Raw genomic sequence first — 23,256 nt, forward strand, 5'->3', positions numbered from 1 at the left:
ATAAAGATGCTGGGCGACATTCAATCCTATGGAAAGTAGTCTTCATTTTGAAACAGATCTCCTGAAGTTCCAGACAATAGGACTATGGCACATGTACTATAATGTTTATAGCAATTTAGGATCACCCTAACATTACAGCCTCCTGTGTTTAAATTTCTAGTGTCTGGTGATCACACAGCTGAAGCTTCAACATGTTCCATGTAAGGGCATTTGAACCACGTTAAAACAAAATCACCAGATAAAATTCCACATCAAGCTTACATATTTTGTTATTTCAGTTCTAATGAAAAAAAAAGTAATCTATATCCTATTCTACCACCTGTCTTATATCCATTCTACCACCTTTACTATATTCTTCTCAAAGCTGGTTCCTTAGTCAAGGGTAGAAAGTTACACACTTATATTCATTTTGAGCCTGTATCTCAGATTCTTAAGTAGCTTATTGAAAGTCACCTTATTTATAGAGGTATCAGATTTGGGCTTTAAGCACATACCCTGTTTGTCTAATTACACAGACACAACAGATACTTTATTTAACCCCATTTAAAAATGCGATGGAAGTACACACAGCCACCTTTTTTAGGCTACTTAAAAGATTAGAAGACATTTTTAGACACCTCTGAAATACTGCCAGCAGTTTAGTAACCAGCAACAAAGTGACTCAGCTCCTGAGCCTGCAACAGTGCCAGGAAATTCTATTCTGAGGCAGCCAAAGCACTTTTACCTTTATCAGAGTACTGGTGCTCTAAGGCGTGGAGGTCAGGCAGCAGGTGCAAGCAATTGATGCAGCAGTAAGTGAAGAAATCCAACACCACAACTTTTCCACAAAGGTCTTTGTGAAGAGAAATTGGACCTTCAGTGTTTAACCACTGCAGATCTGGAATTCAGAGAACAGTGACAGCCAGTCAGGGGAAGGGTCGGGAAAGGCACCAACACCACACAATGCTCCTGCCACTTTTACCTTAAAAAAAAGGAGTTTGAGATCCCTTTTTATGCTGGTAGAAAAGCAAACAAAAAGTAATTTATTTATCCAACTCATCCTTATGTTCCACAATTCTTCCTAATTATGTACTGTACATCAAAAATTCATAATTAGTAAATGAAAATATAGTTAATAAGATTCACTGTAATATGAAAGTGTAGTTTGTATCTTTACGTAGGCACTTTTCAATTGAAAGAACATGTAAACCTCAAAAAAATTTCATACATTTTAAAACATGATCTACATTATTCAACCCCCAACAATGCCATTTGGGTAACAATCAATTATTTAAGACTCACACAAAGGCTACTAAAAGTTTAACAGTGTTAAACTCTTAATGATTTTTTTTCCCACAGTTTTGTAAAGAACTGATTTCAGAGATCATTGGAATATTCTTGTGCTTGTAGCTTTGATCTTGATTTTCAAAGTTTGAAATGACAGGTATCAATTAATTCTGTCACATGGGAGGACATACAACTTTTTCAGATATGCACAACAGTAGTCCTGATCATTTATTTTAACCACTTGACATGAGAAATGAAAACATTCTTTCCTCTTCTGATCCCATTAGAGGTATCAAGATATGGAATAAATATCCTAGAATGTGGTCTGCCAGTATTATCTCTTAACATTTCTGAAAAGTATAGAGGGAAAAGACAGTTATGATAAAATGCAAAGCTAACTAGTTTTTGAACTTTCACTTTGACAGTTTCAGAAAATAAGTCCTTACTGCTCCAGAAGTTATTCCTACTCAAGTCAGCAGGAGGCTTGTTTTGTGTTTCACTAAAAGGGGACTGTTCTCTATCTCCATATACTTATAAACATAAATGGATGCATATACATTTAGTTTTGGTGAGAATAATGAGAATAATTCAAGTATATGCACTATTCCCACAGTGTAGGCGCTTTGCTGTTCACTTTTCCAAAGAAAAGGGTAGTTTATATACTTTACAGCATTTCTCCCCTTTTCACTAGAATGAAAATCACCTTTCATAGAGATTGGCTACTTATTTGAAACTCTTTAGAAGAGAAAATAAGCCTGACAGAACACGGAAACAATATTAATGGCAAAAGCTAAAATTCAATTCAGGGTCCCAAATCTAGACAGAGAGAGCATTCCTTGTACTCCACTGGTTAAAAGTCATAATTCACTCCCATGATATGTGTGATTTTAACCCTAAACTCACCTCTGAGCCCTCTGTCTTGCAGTATGATGTGAGCTCCCGCAGCTGCAGGGAGCCACTTAAAGGTTTTAGAAAGATCCTGAGCAGGACTTGCAAGATCTTACAAGACTCAACTTTTGATTTTCCCCTTGGCACAAGGAGAGACACAGAAATGTGTGAAAAAGGCATATTATCGCAGAAGGATGAATGACATCTCCAGCACAGTATGTATTACCAGGGGCAAGAAAATTGACAAGCGCGGCTAAGTCATGGGGACATGACAGAGAGCTGGGAACGTCCTGAGAGATGCTCCGGGAAACCGGAGAGCTCAGGAGAACACAGGCACAGCTAGTAAGGTTCTCACTATGACCACAGGCGACAGATATAAACACATAGTACACATGGGAACAGATTTAGAAGAGAAGCTTTACAGAACGTGTTTTTGCAGCTAGTAGCAGATGTTTAAAGGGCTTTTTTTGCCTTGCCCTTCGCTCCTGCTGCTCCAGAAGTGGCATTTCCTGTAGGTACAAGTGCCATTGAAACAGCGGCTCATGGAGCCGGCCCTGCCCGGTCCTCGCCGGCAGCGGCACCTCCGGGCAAACCCCTCACGGGGCGAGCCGGGGCTCCGCCGCCTGTCCCGGGGAGACCCCGGCCCCGCCCGGGCCGCGCCACCCACCTCCGCCGAGCTCGGGCACCGTCAGGTCCCGCTCGCGGCTGTCCATTTTCTTCAGGTACTGGTAGACCAGGTTCTCCTTCTCCTGAGCAGTGTCAGCGTCGAGCAGCGCGTACTCGAGCTGTGTCTGGGCGGGCAGCAGCCCCGCCAGCCCGCCCGCCGCCATCGCCTCACCCGGGCGCTGTTTATCGGCCTGGCGCTTCACCGCCGCACATTCGGCACCGCCCGCGGCGCCAGGGCGGAAAACCAGGACTGGAAAAGAAAATAAAGCACAAAGCACAGACACGCAATAACTCGTCTGTCTAAAGCTGGACGTCCTCACTTATTCCCTCTTTTTTACGTATCCTTGGTATCCACAGCAGCACATTCCCAAGGGGAGCCCACGGTGGCGATTCCCGCGCAGCAGATTCAACACAGCCCGTGTTCCCCGCCCGGCTGCTTTAGCGTTTTTAAGATGTTCAAAAATTGAGCAGCACCGGAAAAAGTCGAAACAAAGCTCCAATAATTTAAACGGTGGGATTCGGGGCTTTTGTGGGAGGCGTACTATAGGAGAAGCGGAGAAGTTCAGCGACAGCAGCGGTGACGAACCTGCGGAAGCGAATGAGCAGCGCGGCGGGAAACGGCGGAGGAGGCGCCACCCGCGGCACCGGCGGGACCCGGGACAGCCCAGGGAACATCCCGGGATATTCGGGGATCCGGGACAGCCCAGGGAGTATCCCGGAATATTCGGGGACCCGGGACAGCCCAGGGAGTATCCCGGGATATTCGGGGCACCAGGACATCCCAGGGAGCATCCCGGGATATTCGGGGACCCGGGACAGCCCAGGGAGCATCCCGGACACTCGGAGGTACTGGGACAGCCCAGGGAGTATCCCGGGATATTCGGGGCACCGGGACATCGCAGGGAGCATCCCGGCCACTCGGAGGTGCTGGGACAGCCCAGGGAACATCCCGGGATATTCGGAGGTGCTGGGACACACCGTGGAGCAGCACCGGGACCCTCCGGAGGAGCATCCCAGGACACCCTGACAGCGATCCCGTAGCTGAATTCTTCCTCGTTTTGTTTTTAAATCTTTAAAATCTTCCTGCCCTCGCCAAGGCCGGGTGGAGCTTACGATGCGGAGGGGAAGCTGAAGGAAATGGCTCACCCTGGAAGGCTTTGCAGGCTCGGGCCTTGTGTGACAGGAGAAATTGCATATCCACAAAGAGACGCTCATTAAATTATTTTTGGGATAGGATCCACCATGCTCGTGTCCCATCAGGGACTGCTGCTTGGTTTGTGGCCCAGTGTTGCTTTTTTAACATGGACTTCTGGAGCTTTTCCTCAGATAGTGAAGAGTGGGGGGAAGACAAAATACATTAGCAGGAGGAAAGGCAGGTTTGTGAACTGTTGCTTAAAAGAAAGGGGAATATTTCATGTGTTGCCATGTCTGAAGATGCTTTATTGGAAGAGGACATTTGGGAGTATAAATCCATTAGGAAGCAAAAGCATCAGAGTAATTCACAGAGCATTTCTACTCCTGTACAGGAATTAAGTGATGGCAAGGGCAGGCCAAAAAGAAAGAGAAATAGGAAAAAGAAATCCACAGAAAAGACTGATACACCTCAGAAAACCAAGCAGAGCTCACGGGCAGGTCAGGATGTGGATCAGTGTAAGGAAGACAGTAGTGTGCACTCCCAGGAAAGCGTGAGCAGCCTGGCAGAACAGAGCTCACAAAGTGCAAAGCCCGTTCACGATGGATTCTGTCCCAGCTGCCAGATGCCTTTCTCCTTGCTGTTGGTCCAGACTCCTCAGTGGCATGTCTATGAGTGTTTGGAAACTCCAGGACCTGCTGAGAAAGGTATGAACAGAGTAAGGAAAAAGCTGTCAGAGACAAGTTGCAGACATCCCATGAAATGTTGCTGCAAACCTTTTTAAAATTGAGCTCAAAATGTGAAATGGTAATTGGTATGGCTTCTGTCATGGGTTGTTATGTTGTTACTGGCCAGTCCTATTGTTGTATGAAATTTTTGCTTATTTGTGAAGAACATGGAAATCTGTCATGAAAATCTCATTTCAGAATCTAATCTCAAAACTCTGAGAAGGTTTTATGACTGTTTATCAAGTTTTAGTATTTCATTGAATGAACTGAAGGTGCATATTAAAATAATGAAACCTGTTACAATTAGTCAGTCAATGTCAGAAAAGAACCTTCAGGCACAAGGGTGCTATTTTTGAGATCAAGATACAGATTTTCTATAGACATAGATTTTATTATCGTGTATCCATGTTGATATGTGATTTGTTCAGTTGTCTGTGGACATTTGGAAGCTGAAATATGCAAATTTACTTGAAATGTTAGCTTGTGTGCCAATATGGTTTAGAAATTTTATATAAAAATAGAGATTAACTTTCTTGTATCATGAGACAACTGTTTCTTTTGAGCTCTGTACAAGAGGAATAAAACCAACCCATTCCAAATGCTAGTTTCATGGGGAAATACCATATCTGAATAGATTCAGGTATCCAATTTACGTCCTTAATACACCTCATAACTTTTGTAAAACAGAAAGCATACAGGCAGGCAATGTGAGTAAAGGCTGTTTTAGGTAATGCAACCACTCTCCTTTTTATATTTTGATAACTTTCCTAAAGTTTCTTCTTCAGAACAATGAAATTTAAGTCCTTTCATGCTGGTTTTGGCAGTGCTTTTAATTTAAGGCAGGTGTTTTAACAACTCATTTCCATCTTACTCCCATAATCAACAGGTGAAAAATCCTTCTGATGGGTTTATGCATTTACTTTAAAAGCCTGAAAAGTTAGGCTGACAAACTGTCAGTGGGAAGAGCTATGGTTTTCTTTCCTAGCATTTCAATGCTGAATGTTTTCTTCATATAGGTAAATAGACAACTTTTATTTTTTCTTAGTGTGTAATATCAGCCACTTTGAAGTGGATTTTCAGATTAATTCGGAGTTGAGATGTGATTTGTTTGTTACTTCCATTGGAAATGTACTGGCTGTTTCTGGTGCTGCTTCTCTGAGCTTGTTGCTTGAATGTGACATTTCTAAACTTGAAGCTGTGTGGTTACAGGAGCACAGAGTTGAAACAGGGTCAGGTATTCTTGTGGTTAATGGGCTGTGTAGCTCAGACATAGTGCTGTATGAGCAGCAGCTGGTGGGTTTTAGGCTGCAAGCATTCTCATTTCTCAGCTCAGAGCAAGAGGCCTTTGCACCTTGAAAATTACTTTTTACTTGTGCCTTCTGTCCTCCAGCAGCTGTATTTATGAGAAAAAGCTCATACATGTTGTTTCATGTGAGATTTTTGTTTTAACTATGCTGGCTATACTTGCAAAGGTGTTAACATTACGTGTCTATTTAATTCTTTCCCCAGAGTGTCCTGATGGTTTGCTGTGCACCTCCACCATTCCCTCTCACTACAAGCGTTACAGCCATTTTCTGCTTGCAGCAAGCAGGGCAGGGGAGTACCTTGCAGACCCTTTGGGAACCACTGTGGAGATGAAGATGACACATTCTACTGCTGCAAAGCCCAGCTGTTCCTCAAGTTATGCAGAGGAAGCCTCACAGGATGAGAAACCCTCTACTGAAATAAAGCACCTCCCAAATGATTGTGCATCAGTGGTACGGAATTCACCACAAATGAAGTCTCTAAATGTAATTAGTGGAAGTACTTCCTTTTTTGCAGGTGTTGAAAAACCTCAGCAGACACTCCAGCTTCCACAGACGGCAGATAATCATTGTAAATTTGAATTTTTTGATTTTGCATCCTCTCAAGAAAGTGAAACAGGAAAAGATCTGTGTATTGAGAAAGATACAAGTCAGCCAAGTCTGCTACAGTCAGGAGTGGACTTCAATGACTGTGGAATTTCTTACTCTCCACTAAGTACATTTGAGGAAAGTGAAGAGGAAGAGGAGGAGAAATCAAAAGTATCACAGAATAAATTATTCGAAGTGCAGATCTCAGAAGAAGACTCTAATTCTGTGGCATTTAAAACATTTGATGGTTTTCTCTTACAGAGGAAGCCTCAGTATGAGCATACAAAAATGGAAAATTCCGAAACTAAAAAAACCCTCTGTGAGGAGGAAAATATATTGAAACATCTAGATCCTCAGCAAGGGGTGGTAGCCAGTGGATCCTCTTTTGCTTCTAGTTACAAGGGGGGTGAACCGCCAGAATTGATTTGCTCTGCTGCTAAAGCAGGAACCACAGAGTCAGAAGGTGCTGGTGCTTGTGCTTTGGATTCTGCATACATGAGTTTTACTGAGACATCATCACTGCTGGACAGAGAAGATGCTGGCTGTCTTCTGACACAGAAGAGAAATGTTTTGAGGGAGCCAAGTAACATTTTAACTCACACAGATAAAATGACTGCCAGTGCAATTGAAAAAACAGTTTGCCAGGAAAGTTTGCAGACAGCAGTGAAGAAAAAAGGAAACAGTAGTGCTGCTGTGGCCTTTCCCAGCCCCATCTCTTCTAAATCAGCGCCATCTCTTTCTTTACCAACTAAGAACACTAAATCTAGTCCTGCCAAGGAACTTAAACAAATGGACATTGGTGTTTTCTTTGGGTTAAAACCCAAAGCAAAGGAGGACCACAAAGGAGAGGCATGTTTGAATGAGAAAAAGCAGATACCAGCTTCAGTATCTCCTAATGGAAAGAGGCCCAGACAGCAAAAAAGGAAGGCTGAGGGGTCTGTGGAAGATGTGGAAGCAGTTACACAAAGTTCGAATAAAAATGAAGCCATTGCAGATGTACCTCCTAGTGGCAAACGAAGGTGGAGAAAAAAAATTAAAGAATTACCTACTACAGGTGAAGAACCAAGTAAAAAACACTGCCCCTTCTACAAGAAAATACCAGGTGAGACGTAACTTGGCTTTTTATGGAGGTTGGTTTATTTTGACTGGAGTGTTGTCTTTTTGTCCTAACTTTACACTTCAGTATTTTTATTCTTGATAATTACTTTCTTTATTTATTTTTAAAATAAATCTGGTTAATACATGCTCCTAAATCCTGAAATTAATATTTTGCATTATTTGCAACATCTTTATTCAAACACTGAAAGCATACAATGGCAAGTTAGGCATGTTTTGTCTCAGCAGAGAGATTTGAAGACTCCAGGTTGCTTGCTTAATAATTATGTTATTGCATGCTTTAAGGAAAATACTAAATTTAGGATAATTGAAGAATTGCGGTTTGATTGCAAAATGCAATTCTGTTAAGCTGCAGTTATCTGTTTTGTGTTAAGACATTAGTATTAGATTTCAATCTGTTTGAACTTTCAAAAATACCAGTTGAATTCAGATAAATTTATCTTATTTGCTTAACCAGTTGCCATCTGTATAAGAGGGCAGCTGAACATATTTGGGAGGCTTTTAAAGTATTTGTTTGTGAACATTTGGTGAAATTTTTATTTTAGTAAGCGAAAATCTCTTTTTGCAACTCTTGACTGTTACACAAAACATGTTAATCTTTAAGTGGCTCCTTCAAGTGTATGCAGAGTAACAATTACCTTTTAATGGGAAAGAAAGAACACAAAAGCCACATCTGGTTAGAAATTGGTTGTGAACTGTACATGTTTGCTGACTAGCTTCTCTTCCCTCATTGCTGCAGGAACTGGTTTTACAGTTGATGCCTTCCGGTATGGAGAAATTGAGGGCTGCACAGCTTATTTCCTTACTCATTTTCACTCTGACCACTACTGTGGACTAACAAAAAACTTCAGGTTTCCAATCTACTGTAACAAGGTAAGGTTTTTCAAGATTGCTAGATACCATCATATCCATATGCAGCTGCAATCACTTTTGTACTGATGGGAGTAAACAGAAGATCAGTGGCTCCTTTGTTGGGTCAGTAGATATGTACAGAGGAAAGTGCATTTTGTTGGTGAGAGATCCTTACCCTGATCTGAGTGATCAAGAGGATCAGTGAAATTTGCTTTATTAGATACTGTGAAAAAAAATCAGGTTTAGAAAGGATCTCTAGAGTTCACATAGACCAATCTCTTGCACAATGTGGGTCTACCTTCAAAGTTAGATCAGACTGCAGGGAGTCTTTTGTCAGTCAAATTTTGAGCATAGGCCAGATTTTACTATGTCTCCTTGCAATTTGTTGCAGTGCTTACCTTTTCTGCTTTATTTTCCCCCTAATAATACATTTGAAATTTCTGATTTTGCAAGTTGACATTGTAGCTTGGTGTTTTTTGTGTGTGTGTGTACATCCTGAAGAATCTGGCTTCATTTTGTGTATCTATTCCAGTGATGGAAGTGTGAAATAGATTCTGCATAAACCACCTGTTTTCCATGTTAAGCAAGTGGGATTATTTTAGATTGATTCTTTGTGTCCTGTACTTCAGGCTGCTGAACGGCCACGACTGCCATTAGCTGTTGTGTGTCCAACCAGCTCTTCTTGACTTGTAACATAAGGCACCTTGCCTGATCAACACATCCAGAGCTTGCATCAAAAAAACTATTTAAGATTTTTTCTGGAGGTTTCCCTGGAATGCTTGTGTCCTGTGTTGCCCTTGCAGCTGGAGTGACTGCTGTCCTCCATGAAAGATCCAGGGGCTGGCTATCTGGAAAATTCTTCACTCGTTTAAAGAAGGTTTCACCCACCTCTTCCTCTTGACTCGATAGTCTGCAACAGATCCTCTTCCCCCTTTTTGTGTCCTCACTGATTCCAATCCATAGCCTGTTGACAGCCTTTTAAAAGTTTGCTATCTAAAGACAGCTTTTCTCATTTTTCCTTTTGAGAAGTGAAGTGCTGCTGAAAGGCTTGATTATGCCCAGGGCCTTATAATTTCTCTCTAAGCCAGCCAGAACCGGGCACTGCTTCTTTTAGATCTTGTTCCCATTTTGAATCCTCTTTGTGTTCCAGGTAACTGGCAACCTGGTGAAGAGCAAGCTCCGAGTGCAGGAGCAGTACGTGCACGTGCTGCCGATGGACACACAGTGTGTGGTTGATGGGATCAAAGTGCTCTTGCTCGATGCCAATCAGTAGGTATCACTGCACTTCTTGGAGAGAATTTCTTACAGGTAGTTAGCTTTTGAAATGGGTGAGTTATCTTCAAAAATGAAACAGGCTTTTTTGAATTTAATTTAACTTTTTTTTTTTGTGTACATTGTGTTAAGCACATGTAGCTCCGTAATTTTTTATGTTTATTGAGAGGTTGAATGATTTTCTAGTGGTCTGGACACTTCCTGGTTTTTGGTGTCTAGTTGGGAACCCAGTAGATTTGATTATCAGATACATTAGGTTTCTGTAGCTTGAACTGATGACAGGGAAATCCTGAGCTAAAGAAAAATGTAGTACTTGGATCCTGTGAGAGACATAACCTAGCTAACCTTGTGAAAACTGAACTTTGAAGAAAAGGCTGTTGAAATCTGGAGAAGATTTCTAATGAATTTGGTGATAAAGGGTGAGATTTTTGTCTATTAGACTGGCACTATGTGTAATGCTGGATTTGAAGTTCAGTAGCACCTGGCTTCCAGTCCTGTGCTCTTGTTTTTCTGCTTCTTGGTACTTTTTTTGGCCAGGGGCTAGAGGAAGACTCCTTTCCCTACAGTAGATGTGTTGAAATGCAGGACTGTGTCACAGCTGGTTTGAACATTGTTTAGTGTGGGATTTGTTTATACTTGGAGAGATAAAACTCCATAAAGTCCTCTGAGAACCCTCTCTAGGAATAATGGAAGCTTTGTTGCTTATGTAATTTGTATACTTCTCATTTTTCCTGTTTGTCCCTCTGGTTCTCTGCTCCAGTTTAAAAGCCATACATACCTCAGCTACGAAGTTCAGCTTCCTGAAGAGTTCACCAATTCTGTCATTTTAACTTTGTTTCATGCCAGTTTTCCTTTTTTTGGGGATTTTATTTACCCTTTGCAGATGATGTATCTAGAATAGTCCCACTCAGGTTTTCCAATCTGAGCTTTTGCCCTTCAGAAAGCTTTGGCAAGCAACTGCAGAAGGCACGATGGATTCACTGTCACCAGTAAGGAAGTTGTATTTATAACCAGGGAGTTCTGGATCTAGGGCATTTAAAATCTGCAAATAGAGTTTAAAAGAAAATGCTCCAGTAAGTCGTGCAGGAAGGAAGATGAATCTGCAGCAATACAACTCTGTTTCTCTTGAACAAGAATGTTGCTTCTCTTTGGTGTGCTGTTTCCCCTTTGAATCAAATAATGGAATGATTGGCACTGAGGCAGGTTCTTTGTCATGCCTAGAAGGTGAGGCATCCCAAAAAAGCAATTAGTGTTTGATTGCTTTACAGTTGATGTGTTTTTATTTTTATTTCTTTCCATCTCAGATGAGAACTTAAGTCAAGCTTGTGTGTGGCCATAGGATTAGCTGCAGAATTCCTTTAGAAATCAGGAATTTCTAGCTAAATTAGCCTGCATAGTAACTATCATTTTAAAATGCTATTCAACAGGTGTGTCTACTACAGAAGGGTGGTCTATCTCTTCAAGCAGTTTATCAATATTAAGAATTGACATAATTTGTGTGGGTTTTTTTGTTTGTTTCAGTTGTCCAGGTGCAACAATGATCCTTTTCTACCTGCCAAGTGGAGCTGTTGTTCTGCACACAGGGGATTTCAGGGCAGACCCTTCCATGGAGCGCTATCCTGCTCTGATGGGCCAGCAAATCCACACCCTTTACCTTGATACCACGTAAGTTGTCTGGAAATGCATTTTTTTGTTGTTGTTTATTCTTAGTCTTTTCAGTTTAGTAAGGCTATACATGAACCAAATAAATGTAAGTGTAAATGGTATTGCTGTGATAACACTTGTTAGCACTATTCAGTATTAAATAAAAGCAGATATTTATTAGGAGTCCATGTATGTGTAGCTTGTTTATTGGTTGTGCAGTTACATTAGATAATGAAGGTGGGTGGTGGAAAAGATGCTGAAATATTTGCTCAGATCACCATATTATTTATAAGTGGTATTAAATTCTGGGTGTCAAAACTCATATATTAAGTGCTCCACTCTAAACCAGGAGGTTTATGGAACACTAGTTTTCAGTGGACTCAACTCTATTACAAAAAGAGATTTGAAGGAATTCAAAGGTGAAGGAATGCCATAAGGCTGAATCAGTTTTGGGGATTTTCATTAGACCTTTCTCTGATTCATGTTTATAAAATTGTTTTTGTGAGTGGTGACTAATGCCCAGCTGCAGACTTTTATTTCTGTTCCATGTGTTTCTGTGAATGCGTAACGATTTACATTATGGTTTGTGTGTATGACAAAAAATAGACATAAGGATAGAATCAGGACGTGATACAAATATCTAGCTTGCAAGAGCATTTGGTATTTGTGAAGAGGAAAATGTAGAATTCACTGTCAGAGAGTGAATAGTTGTAGAGAAAACACTGATATGCTCAGTGTAATTTTTGTTGCAACAATTTCATTTGGGCACCTCAGTGTTTCTAATAGACTGCAGTTATACAGAAGAATAATGTCTTTTTCACTTATTGTGTACATGGAGTTTTGAGGGCCTTCATGGTAATTTCAGATGTCTTTTATTTTTTGTAACAAAGTGATGTATTTTGTTTCCATGCCCCAGATACTGTAGCCCTGAATACACATTCCCCTCACAACAAGAGGTTATCCAGTTTGCTGTCAACATTGCCTTTGAGACTGTGACTTTAAACCCACGAACTCTAGTTGTCTGTGGCACTTACTCCATTGGAAAAGAAAAAGTTTTCTTAGGTATGTAAAAGTGTGCTGGATCAAATAACTAACTTAATATCTAATTCAGTGATACAAGATGGCTTTCTTGAAGGTATAAAATGTTGTTTAGTCTGAATATTGAGATATTGTGTGAAGAAATTAAATGTTTAATAATCCTCTTGCTATTTTTTTAGTTTTCTAATCAATAAGTTTTGACTTTCTGAAAGAGATAGTGTTCTACCATGTTTGCAACCTTCCCCCCACCCTGAATATACACGTGGCCAGTTTTATATACTCACTGTTTGAACCTCTTTAATTGATTGTGGTGAGAAAATTGCTAATGGTGATTACAAAAATAAATAAATGAGGTCTTTATGATTTTTTTGTTGTTAATAGTTTCATGCTGTCAAGAAACAGCAAAGGGATGTTAAACTTAGACTTCTATTTTGAGTTTTTCTTTCCAGTTTGTTATATATCTTTTCTGACTAAATGAAGATATGTGCTGTGCTTCACTCACTTTTAGAACCAGGAACCAACATGATTGCCCAAATGTCTGCTTCAGAGCAGGCAGGTGTGCACCATTTGTGCTTTTATGTATATTTAAAGTCATCAATTTAATCTGTCTTCAGTGTGGGCTGTTTGTCACATATTCCAAAAACTGCACTTTTCTGGCATCTTTGGAATAAATACCAGTTCACCTCAGTAACATTCTACCAAAGAAACGTGACTTAGAATTTATCAAGGTATTTTTCCTTCTTTTTCCAATTGTCATAAAAAGTTCTGCTAAAATGTAGGGGACAAAGGTTTTTAACACCCATTATAGGATTCTCTTCTTAATGTTAGAATACAAAACACTATCATATGAATCCCATTGAATATGGATTTCTTTTCTAATAATAAAAATTATCTTGTACAGTGATCAGGACTATCTCCAAAACAAGCCAAAAAAGAACTCTTACAATTTTCTTTATTTGATTTCTTCCTGATGAATCCTAAAGCAATAGCTGAAGTTCTGGGCTCAAAAGCAAGTGTGTCCCGTGACAAGTACAAAACCCTGCAGTGCTTGGAGTCAGCAGCTGTGAATTCCCTCATCAGTGTGGACTGGAAGGGTACTTTGCTTCATGTTCTTCCCATGATGCAAATTAATTTTAAGGTAAGTTCAGAAAATGGACTCTGTTGATGAACCTACTTGGGAAATTCTCTTGGCTTCTCCCAACCAGTGCTGTGTTTGGTGCTTTTTAACCTCTTGTCAGATCATATTTATTTAGTGGAGCTTTGACATGTAGCAATACATTGAAAATCAAATGCAATTAAACATTAATAACTTCTCCAAACATGATGTGGTGCTCGTACAAGATAAGGTGAGGCTTGTTCAAAGACCTGCTCTTTGCAGGCCTTTTTGAAGTAGATTTATGTAATGACTGCCTGATGTGTCCTCTTAGCAGTTAATGTATTGTGACATGGAGTTCCTGTTTTCAGCCTGTCTTTTACCTGGTCCAGTGTAGGAAAAGTCTAAAAGGATTTTCTGCCTGTGAGCCTCTGTTTTGATGCAGCCTATGAACATGGCCGGCTACCAGTTCTCTAATATTTGTCACAAAAGCAAGTAAACCAATTAAACATTTAATTTGAACCATTTAAAACATTATTTCATCTAAGTTGATTTCAAATGCACATATGGTTGAGATTTGAGACACTTAGTTTTTGTTGTTGAGTGTTTTTTCTGGGCATTCCTTAGTTTGGAAAGATGACTAATTCCTAGGTTATTCTAAATAGACTACAAAATACTGAAGGGCAGTAAGGTAAAGTAGCAGGCTCTAGATTAAAGGTAACCTGGAAGAAAGAAAAAACCCAGTGGTTGTTTATGCCCTACAGGCTTAGATTCATTTTCTTGTTTTGCTTCAGGCCTGCTGTGCCATCTCAAGCAAATCCTTCAGAGCAGGATGGTATTTAGCTGCAGGACTAGTCAAGGTCAGAGTTGACCTAAAAAGGAGTAAAAAAAGCTATATGGTTTGGATGGAGCTGCAGGAGATGGAACTTGGTATCTTAATGCTTTAACTTTGTTCCGTGATGTTTTCTGTGGCGGGGCTGAAAATGAGTAATGGAAATATGTATGGATTTATTTTTAGTGTGTTGTGTTGTCTTAAGCAGTAATTTATTTTAGTTTCTTCTGCAGATTTCTGGGTTGCTGAGTCAGCTGTCCCAGCATGCATGGATACTCACCCAGCTGGACTTGCAGGGCAGCTGTGCTTCCCAGAGGAGGCACTTGTGTCATGCAGGGTCTCACCTCTGAGATCAGGAGGCTCTAGACAAATCTACAGTGTGACAAAAGCCATGCCTGGACCCTCAAAAGGGCCAGGAAAGATGAAAGGCACAATGATCTAGTGGATCAGAGTCCTGTTGTGACAGCAGGGCCCTCTGTGCTGGGGCTGTGCCCTCAGGTGAGGAGTTGTGGTCTCATGCCATCATTAGTGATGATGTGCCCACGTAAGCTGGGGACACTTCCAGAGTGCCCAGCTGCCAAGGAGGCTGCAGCTGGAGGAGTGCCTGGATGGAATGTGCAGTCAGTAAAATGGGGAGAATTTTAAATGCTTAAAGATGACTTCATGACTTATCTTACTTTTGGATTTGATATTTGATTTGAACCCCAGAGAAGCTGTATTTCGCTGCAATATTTGGTTTTACCCCACTAAAATGCAGGGATTGCTTGTATGTACTGACAAATGGCTGTTCTTGAATAAGCCAGATGAGTTTAAGTGGTGTTAGGGCTGGTGGTAAATTAAATATTTAATCATGTTTGAGTTTTTTCCTACCTTCTGGAATCTGTTTGTGTACACTGCTGACTTCAGCGACACTCTGAATATCAGGCTGTCATGGTGATTGAAGGAGTTGGTGAAGCAGTGAAATATATTTTCCATTCAAAAGGGTGGAGGTTTAGAACAGTGTTGGCTAAAGCAATAAACGAAGAAATTGGAATGTGTATTTAAAATGGACTTGTTATGAGCAAACACTGTAGTCATTTGTTTTGGCGAAAGAGGCCGTCTTCTCCAAAATGCATGCATGGTTCTGCAACAAACCATTTTTTTGTTATTCAAAAATTGAGGCTTTTGCCTAACTTCACTATGCAGTGGAAAATTTTCCAGGGAACTGAGTTCTGTGGGTCTATGAATCTATTTCATCTTGTTTAACTCAGCAAGGTTTTGTACTGGCACTGAGGTGAGACTTTCAGAGGTGCTTGAGATTGAAATGCACAAATAATTTTTTATAAGATTGAAATTGCATCCTTAATGTGAATGTTGCACACTTGATTTATAACAAAATGCAAAAGCAGATTAGCATTGTTAATATAATAATCACTGCATTTGAAGTACTATATTTAGATTTCATTAGAGCAAGGGGAGCAAATATGTGAATAATTACCTTAATCTATGTTAATCCTCCCAAAATGAAGTGTGAAGGAGAATTAGACTGCTAGTTATACCTTTAATCAAGTGAGGACTGAACAAGCACTGTTTCCAAAGTCACAGCAGTGAGCCATAATTCCTTTTGCTGAATGAAATGTCTGCTGTGGTAGGGTTTTTAAAAATTCTTTTATGTACCTGATTTGATGGATTCTGTTGCTACTGGACATTGCACTGAAGCTGTTAAATGTGGCAGCTTTTTGCTGCCCTGTGTTACAGCTGTCAAGTGTCTGACAGGTTGGGTAATGTTCTATCACAGCCTCCACCCTCCTTTTTAATCAGTCTTTATTTTGTATTCCTCTCTCCTGCTAATATAAAGTTTGATTTTGGGTTCTGTAACCTTCTAGGACTTTCAAATTAGGATTTTGCCCGTAAGATTTTATACAAGACGCATGAAATTGATTTTCTGTTTTTAACGTGAAGCGATACTGACTTCACTTTATCCAGAAATAGGATTGTACATGCTTGGGAACTTTTTCAAGGTAATTTTCTTTTTAGAGTGAGAAGATGAGAGGTGGTTTCCTTCCTGTCTTGGAGAGGTGGTAAAACATGGTTTAGTGCTCAGAGCAGTAGTCAGCTCATGCACTGGCTTGCTGTAATTTTTTGGGGGCAGGTTAATTAACTCTGGTTACTTCTGGGCATAAGCAGGTGTCAGGACCTCTGTGGCACTGCAAATTAACCAGATGATTTTGGACAGAAGCAACATTTCACCATCCTCCATCTTCACTCAGCTGCTGACCTCTAGTTTAGAGGAGGAAATTAATGATTTGTGGAGAAACTTTTATATGAAGGTGTGATTATTCCTTATGTGCTCTAATCTGTAATGCATAGCTGTTCATATGTGCCTAATTCAGATGAGGAAACTGATATTCTAAGGGACAAGTTGTTTTGCAAATGTCAATATTTATCATCAATAACTTCAAGGTAGATGATCATTAAAATTAAAAAATACCAGCACATGAAAATAAAACATAGTCTGAATCCTCTCCATCATGAAATAGCCAGCCTTTAGTCTAATTAGCTATTTAATGGGATTAAGTAAATGCTATTTTTTTTTCCACAGGGCTTGCAAGATCACTTGAATAAGTTTTCTGAGAATTTTGATCATATTCTGGCTTTCAAACCTACGGGGTGGACCTACTCAGATTCATGCCTTTCTCTGGAGGATATCAAGCCTCAGACAAGAGGAAAAATCACTATATATGGTACAAGAGTGGCAAAGATTCAGTGCATTTAGCTTTGTGTGGATGCTTTTCCTATTTCTGTTCTGGAAACACCTACTGATTTTTGTAACTGCTGCTTTTTCTGGTAACTCATTGAGAAACTGCACAGATCTCTTCAGGAGAGATCTGTGAAATGAGTTATTGAGAACACCATAAATGCAGATTTTTACATAAATTTTTGTCCTGCCCTTGTCATGCAAATAAAGATTTTCATCTGATACCGGTAGAGACTTCAGGGATGGAGTCTTGGCCTGACTGATGCTGGTGGCAGTGTGGTTCCAGAGCCAAGATTTCATTCTGTGTTTTCTTGTTTCTGAGAGTGTCTCTTCCTCTCAGCTCTTCTTGGGGGTGGAGTTAAATCCCTTACCACTCCTTTAACCAGGTCATTGATGTTGCTTGCCTTGCACTGATGAATGACTTGGTGACTTAATGCAAGGTGATTTTCCTAGAAGGGAAAATTGGATGGGGGGAGGTTGTTTTACCTCAGCTATAAACTTTAGATCCCAAATAGGAATTGTAAAAACCCTTTTACCTAAAGCACTTCTCAGCTGGAAGGCTTGGTTGAAGCTAAGTAGACTGACAGATGGCTGTGATTTGTTTTCATTTCAGGGATTCCTTACAGTGAACACAGCAGTTACCTGGAAATGAAGCGTTTTGTTCAGTGGTTGAAGCCACAGAAAATCATCCCCACTGTAAATGTTGGTGACTGGAGAGACAGAAGCTTGATGGAAATGCATTTTAGAGACTGGATGACCGAGGGCAGTAGGCATAAATAAATATAAGGAAGAATGTATATTTCAAAGAAAGTAGGCTGGAGTGGGAATTGAATTCCTGTGAGTTTTCTTTATCTCCCTTTTCCACAAAGCTTTCTTTAGGGAGGACTAAACTGCCAATTTTTGGGTGAAGGAAAAAAAAGGCACTTTGCTTTCTTGTGTATCTGCTACTTTTTTTCCCCATAACTTACCATTTTTCAAGTTCATATTTTAGGTTATTTTTATCTTACTCCTTTTCCCCTGCTCTTAATTTTCCTCAGGTTGTGGAGATGCTCAGATGTGTAATGGTGGGAATTAAACAGTCCAGGGTACTTTCTGAAAATAAGTTATTGCAATAAATGAGACAATACTAAGCTTATGTCACGTGCTGTCAACTCAGGCTTCAGAGAGGCTCATTTCATGAGGCAGAACTGACTACTGTGGTTTAAATCTTGTTTAAAAGAACCTTAACCTTCAGAGAGAGTATTGACTTGGGCTCCTGCAGCATATGTACTTCAGACAGTTGTTTACAAAAGACATTTCTATATTCTGCTCAAGATGTTCTGCTTTTTTTTTTTAGTGATCTTTTTAAAAATAAAGAATATATCTTATGCCTGTGTGTTCTTTCCTTGCAAAATGCATTTCCTTTCAGAGCCAGAGTTGCTAACCTGAGCAGCCTGTCTGCAGTGTCTTTGGTGAATGTCTGTGGATGTTGCTTGTCTGAAGTTGCTCGTGTCCTCTGTAGTGCCAGTTCTCATCAGGTGTTCAAAGCACAGAGGTGGTTCCTCACCATGTAATCTCCACTGGGGTTTGCAGAGCTGTTTATATACAGGTTTGTCACCTGAATTCTGGAAAAACAAAGGCAAATACTAGTACTGGCAGCAGCAAGGTAAATTTCACTTTGCCTTTTTTGCCCTGATTCCTACCAGATTATCCAGTGCTGCTTTTTCTGTATCTGCCTGATGTTTATGTACTGATGTGGGTGCATGCAGACACACTAGTAAAATTTTAATCACTAAAATATATACTGTTTCAAACTTCCAGGATGGAAACACATGGAGAGAATCATTCCCCAGCCCCTTAGTAGCTTGTCTGGAATCTTAAATGCTATTTTATGTTGTAAAAACTTCAATGATCAATGTAAGTATAAACACATCCTTGTCTGAGTGACAAGCTCTGTAATGTGAAGTCACTTGTTTTATTTCTGTCTTGTGAGAGAAATAACTGAGACAGTGATGGCAAAAAGATTCTTTGTGCTAAAAGAACTGTGAATGAGTATTTCACTGACATATGGCATTGTTAAATGCTTCAGTTTAAATTAAGCAGTTAAAGGAATCTGAAGTTTTTGTTTTACATCATGCGTAGTGCTAGCTGGCTGTCACAAGAACTGCTGACTGTCTTGGACTGGAGTGTTCATTTGTGGGATTCCACTCCTTTTTGGGGATGTATGAAGAAATATCTTTTATGGCTTTTGCAAATACCAAACCTGAATTAATGCCTTGTGCAAATCAGAGCAAATCTGAGGATTCTATTTGGCAGGCAATTGTTTTTACCAGTTGAATCATTAAGGATTTATGTGTGGGTTTTTTAGCCTTTGGGGTCTTTTTCCTGACTAATTTTTGCATAGAGTATGAGAGGCTGGAATAATCACCCCAGAGTCAAATCTTAGTCACAGCTCAGACATCTTCTTGCTTCCATAGCTGCATTTTCAAGAGTGACTGTTCCTACAGAGAATGAGTCTGTTTGGGGATGGGGGACTCCCAGCAGGCTGATGCTGTTCCTGGTTTTGCAGTTCCCTCAGTTTGTGCCATTGGTATCTCAGAACCCAAACAATTCAACTTTCAGTGCAGCCCAGTGAGTGTGAGGCACCTGTTACTTCTCTGTGGCTCTTCCTATCAGTTCCTAGCCTGTTACCCAGAATGAAGGTTGAGTCTTTTTTCTTTTAAAAGCAAACTGATTTCTGAAATTAACCCTGGAAATGGTTTATCTTGGAACACACTGACATTGGCATCTGCTGGACTGCCCCAGTTAATCCTGCCCTGACGTGGAGGCGATGCTCAGGGGCTCATTTCAGTCAGCAAAGCAGAAGGGCTTTAGTGCTGGAGCCTTTTTCCAGTTCCCTGCTCTGCTGTAGGAATTCCTGCCCACTGGGTGCTTTCATTCCTCCCTCTTTCTACTTTGTATTTGTGCTTTCAGCAGCTGGTTTTTGTGTGTAGGTGAATTCTGCAGCACTTAATCCACTTCATGGTAGGAGATCTCCATCTTACCCACTTACTTGGCTTCGTTTTTATGGAAAAATGAAAAAGTATTTTCAGAATCCAAACTCAGGACTAAATTATTTTTGTTCTCTTTATAATAAAGAAGAAGATTAATACCAGGATTAGATTGCGTGGGAGGACATACAAGCAGATGTGGAAAACTAAATATAACTAACAGGAATTTTGGTTTTTTCCCTTGTCTTGGTTGTTCAAAGGGGCAGTTTAAGTCCTTCAGGGAGTGCAGACCTGGAATAAACCAAATTTCAGTGTTATTGTACAGAAGTAATTAAGAATTGATTTTTTTTCAGTCTTTGGGCAGTGGTGGTATTACAGATGGGTGAATGAAAGCATTCATTGTTTTGGTGGAGGGGGCGGTCCTGACTGCAGCCAAGGTCTCACCTTTTCACAGTCAGTGGAGGGGGCCTTAGATCTCTGTGGTGCTACAGAAACACTGGAGCAGGGTGCCCTGGACAGGGGGTGGAGGAGTCAGCCTGTACTGACACAAATCTTTCCAGATTTCACTAAAGCAAGATGGGCCTGGGACCATCCCAGAGACTTTTCCTGTTTGTGTGGTGCTGGCAGGCTCCGGGCAGAAGGCAAAGCGAATTCAAGGGGCAGCTGTAACACTCGCTTGATCGGCGCCCAGGGCGGCTTTCAAAGCCAACCCCTCTAAAGAATCACTTTGTATTTGCCATCAGGACTCCTGCTCTGATTACATATCACCCCAATAGGCAGATAAATGAGCTAAAAGCAACTCTGTGGGAAAAGGGTGGCAGGAGGGGAGAGGGGAGATGAGGAGAGCAGCTCCTGGCTGTGCTGACTCAGGCGCTGGGTTTCAGGCTGGCTGTGACAAATGAAAGCACCCACGGCTTGTGGCCACCACTGGGGAGGCACATGTGAAGCACTGCAGAATAAAGCATATGGGCAGCTAAAGGGAACTTCAAGGTGCCAGGATCTCTTTAAACCTTGATGTGAAATAACAATTCTCACAGCAATATGTGAAACAATAGCAACCTGGAGTGGAGAAAGGGACTGCGATGCCGTTGGCATGGTTAAAGGATTTCTCTTATTTGATCAAACCTGTCTGCTTGTATGAGCTTTGTAAAGGCTGTTAGGATAAATTACCATTTAAGTTTGTTTTCTCTATAAGGAGGTTTGACTTCAGATACATCCTTCATGCAATTAGGGATTGATTTTGACTGAACATGAATTTTGAATTTGAACACTGCTTTGGAGGGGTTGTGGGAGACTTTTTTCCATATCAGGGTAAAGAGGTATTGCTTTGATGTGTTTTCTGTGTTTGAGTAATTTTTTTTTGAGTTTTCTTTGGTAGAGAAAATAAAGCAGCAGGTCAGTTTTGAGAACAGGAGAATGCAGCCCAAAGATTTCCATCCTCCCTTAGCTACAGAAAACCAGCTGCTTCTCATTTCAGAACCAAAACAAATAAAACCATTACTTTTAAGGATGGGTTGTAGGCTGCTTTATCTGTTAAGGATTTATAGTGAAATAATGCAATTTGAAATTTTATTTAATAGCCCCCATTCCAAACCAAGTGTGTTTGCAAAACATTCAGTGTTAATGTTTGTAATTGTTTGTAAACCACACAGCATTAGTATCTAGTGGGAATTATGACCAGGATGAATGAAATTCACAGGAAATACTGAAAGCTTGTCAGCACCAATCTTAAAAACTGAAGATCTTGTACTTAAATTTCACATCTTGGTACAGGTTATAAATGTGTATTTGGAGTGCTGAATTTAATGTTCTCCCCAGTGCAGTGCAGAGAAAAGCTAGAAGGAAATTTCAGCCTCTTAACAGAAATGAAGGGATAAGACAGTCTGTCACTGTTTGCAGAGAAGGAAAACAGCACAGGAGAGCTGACTGCTGCCTTCCCCCTGAATCTAACCAGCTCGACCTGTCTGCAGGCAGGAGGGTTGGCGGAGGAGCTGCACCCACAAAGGCAGAACCCTGCACTGTCTGGAGGCCTCTTCTCTTTCTCCTTCCTGCTCTGGACCTTTACCCGCTGTTGTACAATGGCACCTTGTTATCAAATCTCCAGCAAATACTTTGGCAGGGAAGAGGATTTTCCACTCTGTCACATCTGCTCTGGTATCTCAGAGCAGATAGGCACTTGTTTGTGCCAGTTTCCAACAAGTTCTTATATAAACCAAACAATTTTAAAAGCCTCTAAGCTTTCCCATTTGTCATTTCACTTAAACTTTGTTCACCTTTCCTTCTGTAAGTTGTCTTGCTTGTTAGGGGTAGAAGAGGAAGAAAGTTCACCACCTCAGAGAAAAAGATACAAGCAATGCACCAGAGGAAAAGGTGACACGAGGACACAAATGCCAACCACGGTGACTTTGGAGTGGAATTCAGCAAGACCAGGGCTGGCTGTGGGTTCTACATGTGCTGCCTCCTGCTGCCTCCCACCCCTCCTGCTTGCCCATCACGATCCTCCTCCCTGCAGAAGCCATGATTTCAGTGAACTCTGTTGTGAGGAGCAAAGTTGATTTTTTCTGATCGCTGCAGTCGTTTGTCAGCTCCTCGCAGAGACCTCCCCAAATAAGGCACTGCCAGCAGCAGGATCTGACCCACTTTTCAGCTCCTGTTTCAGAGAAGAGATGGATTGGAGCATTTATCTCAGCAGGGCTTCTTCAATCAGAGGAAGGCAGGCTGGATTTCTCTTGTTACTGAGGCCTTGTTATTTACTTGGCTCTCTGCCCTGCTCTCGGTCACATCTTTTGCCTGAACAAGGGAGGTAAAGCTGAAATTCTGTTCTTTGTGCTGCTACCCAGCGACCATCTGAGGAACTGAGCTCTGCAGCACAGCAGGAGCCTGGTTTTGCACTGACACCTTCATGGTCAGAGCCCAGCTCGTTCCTTGGAGCTCATCTGTGGGGCCAGCAGGCAGGCAGGGGCCATTGGCATCCCACAGAATCTCTGGGGCAGGGACTGGCAGCCCTGGGGGGCACTGGGCCCTGGCAGGGCTGTTATGGACTCTTGATGCCTTCCAGGACATGACAAACACTTGCAGTAGTGTGTGGAGGTTCCTGCTTTTCTGCCATATAAACCCAAAGTATTCTGTAT

The 23,256-nt window shown here is 41.0% G+C and overlaps 2 protein-coding genes across 2 annotated transcripts in view; one reads left to right on the forward strand and one right to left on the reverse strand.

Annotated features, from left to right (window-relative positions):
- The window catches only part of NHLRC2 (NHL repeat containing 2), a 30,659-nt gene extending 27,470 nt beyond the window's left edge, over window positions 1-3,189 (reverse strand). Inside the window, exons 1-2 of the mRNA XM_063405270.1 lie at window positions 2,822-3,189; window positions 725-877 (exon numbers count right to left, since the gene is read on the reverse strand). Of these exons, the coding sequence (XP_063261340.1) occupies window positions 725-877; window positions 2,822-2,984 (316 nt within the window). The 5' untranslated portion in view covers window positions 2,985-3,189. The remainder of the gene's footprint in view (window positions 1-724; window positions 878-2,821) is intronic.
- Window positions 3,190-4,244: 1,055 nt separating this feature from the next.
- Window positions 4,245-18,529, forward strand: DCLRE1A (DNA cross-link repair 1A). Its single transcript, XM_063405284.1, has 9 exons — window positions 4,245-4,659; window positions 6,190-7,674; window positions 8,428-8,561; window positions 9,691-9,809; window positions 11,334-11,477; window positions 12,373-12,518; window positions 13,478-13,632; window positions 17,001-17,142; window positions 17,770-18,529. The coding sequence occupies exons 1-9, from the start codon at window positions 4,245-4,247 to the stop codon at window positions 17,934-17,936; spliced, it is 2,907 nt and encodes a 968-aa protein (XP_063261354.1). The 3' UTR covers window positions 17,937-18,529.
- The last annotated feature ends 4,727 nt before the right edge of the window (window positions 18,530-23,256 follow it).

The sequence above is a fragment of the Prinia subflava genome, chromosome 9 (assembly GCF_021018805.1).
Source record: "Prinia subflava isolate CZ2003 ecotype Zambia chromosome 9, Cam_Psub_1.2, whole genome shotgun sequence".
Taxonomy (NCBI): domain Eukaryota; kingdom Metazoa; phylum Chordata; class Aves; order Passeriformes; family Cisticolidae; genus Prinia; species Prinia subflava.

Coding starts and splice junctions, on each gene's coding strand:
- DCLRE1A (XM_063405284.1), top strand. CDS start 4,245: ATGTCTGAAGATGCTTTATTGGAAGAGGACATTTGGGAGTATAAATCC. Junction 11,478..12,372: donor ACCCTTTACCTTGATACCAC/GTAAGTTGTCTG, acceptor TCCATGCCCCAG/ATACTGTAGCCCTGAATACA. Junction 17,143..17,769: donor AGGAAAAATCACTATATATG/GTACAAGAGTGG, acceptor TTTTCATTTCAG/GGATTCCTTACAGTGAACAC.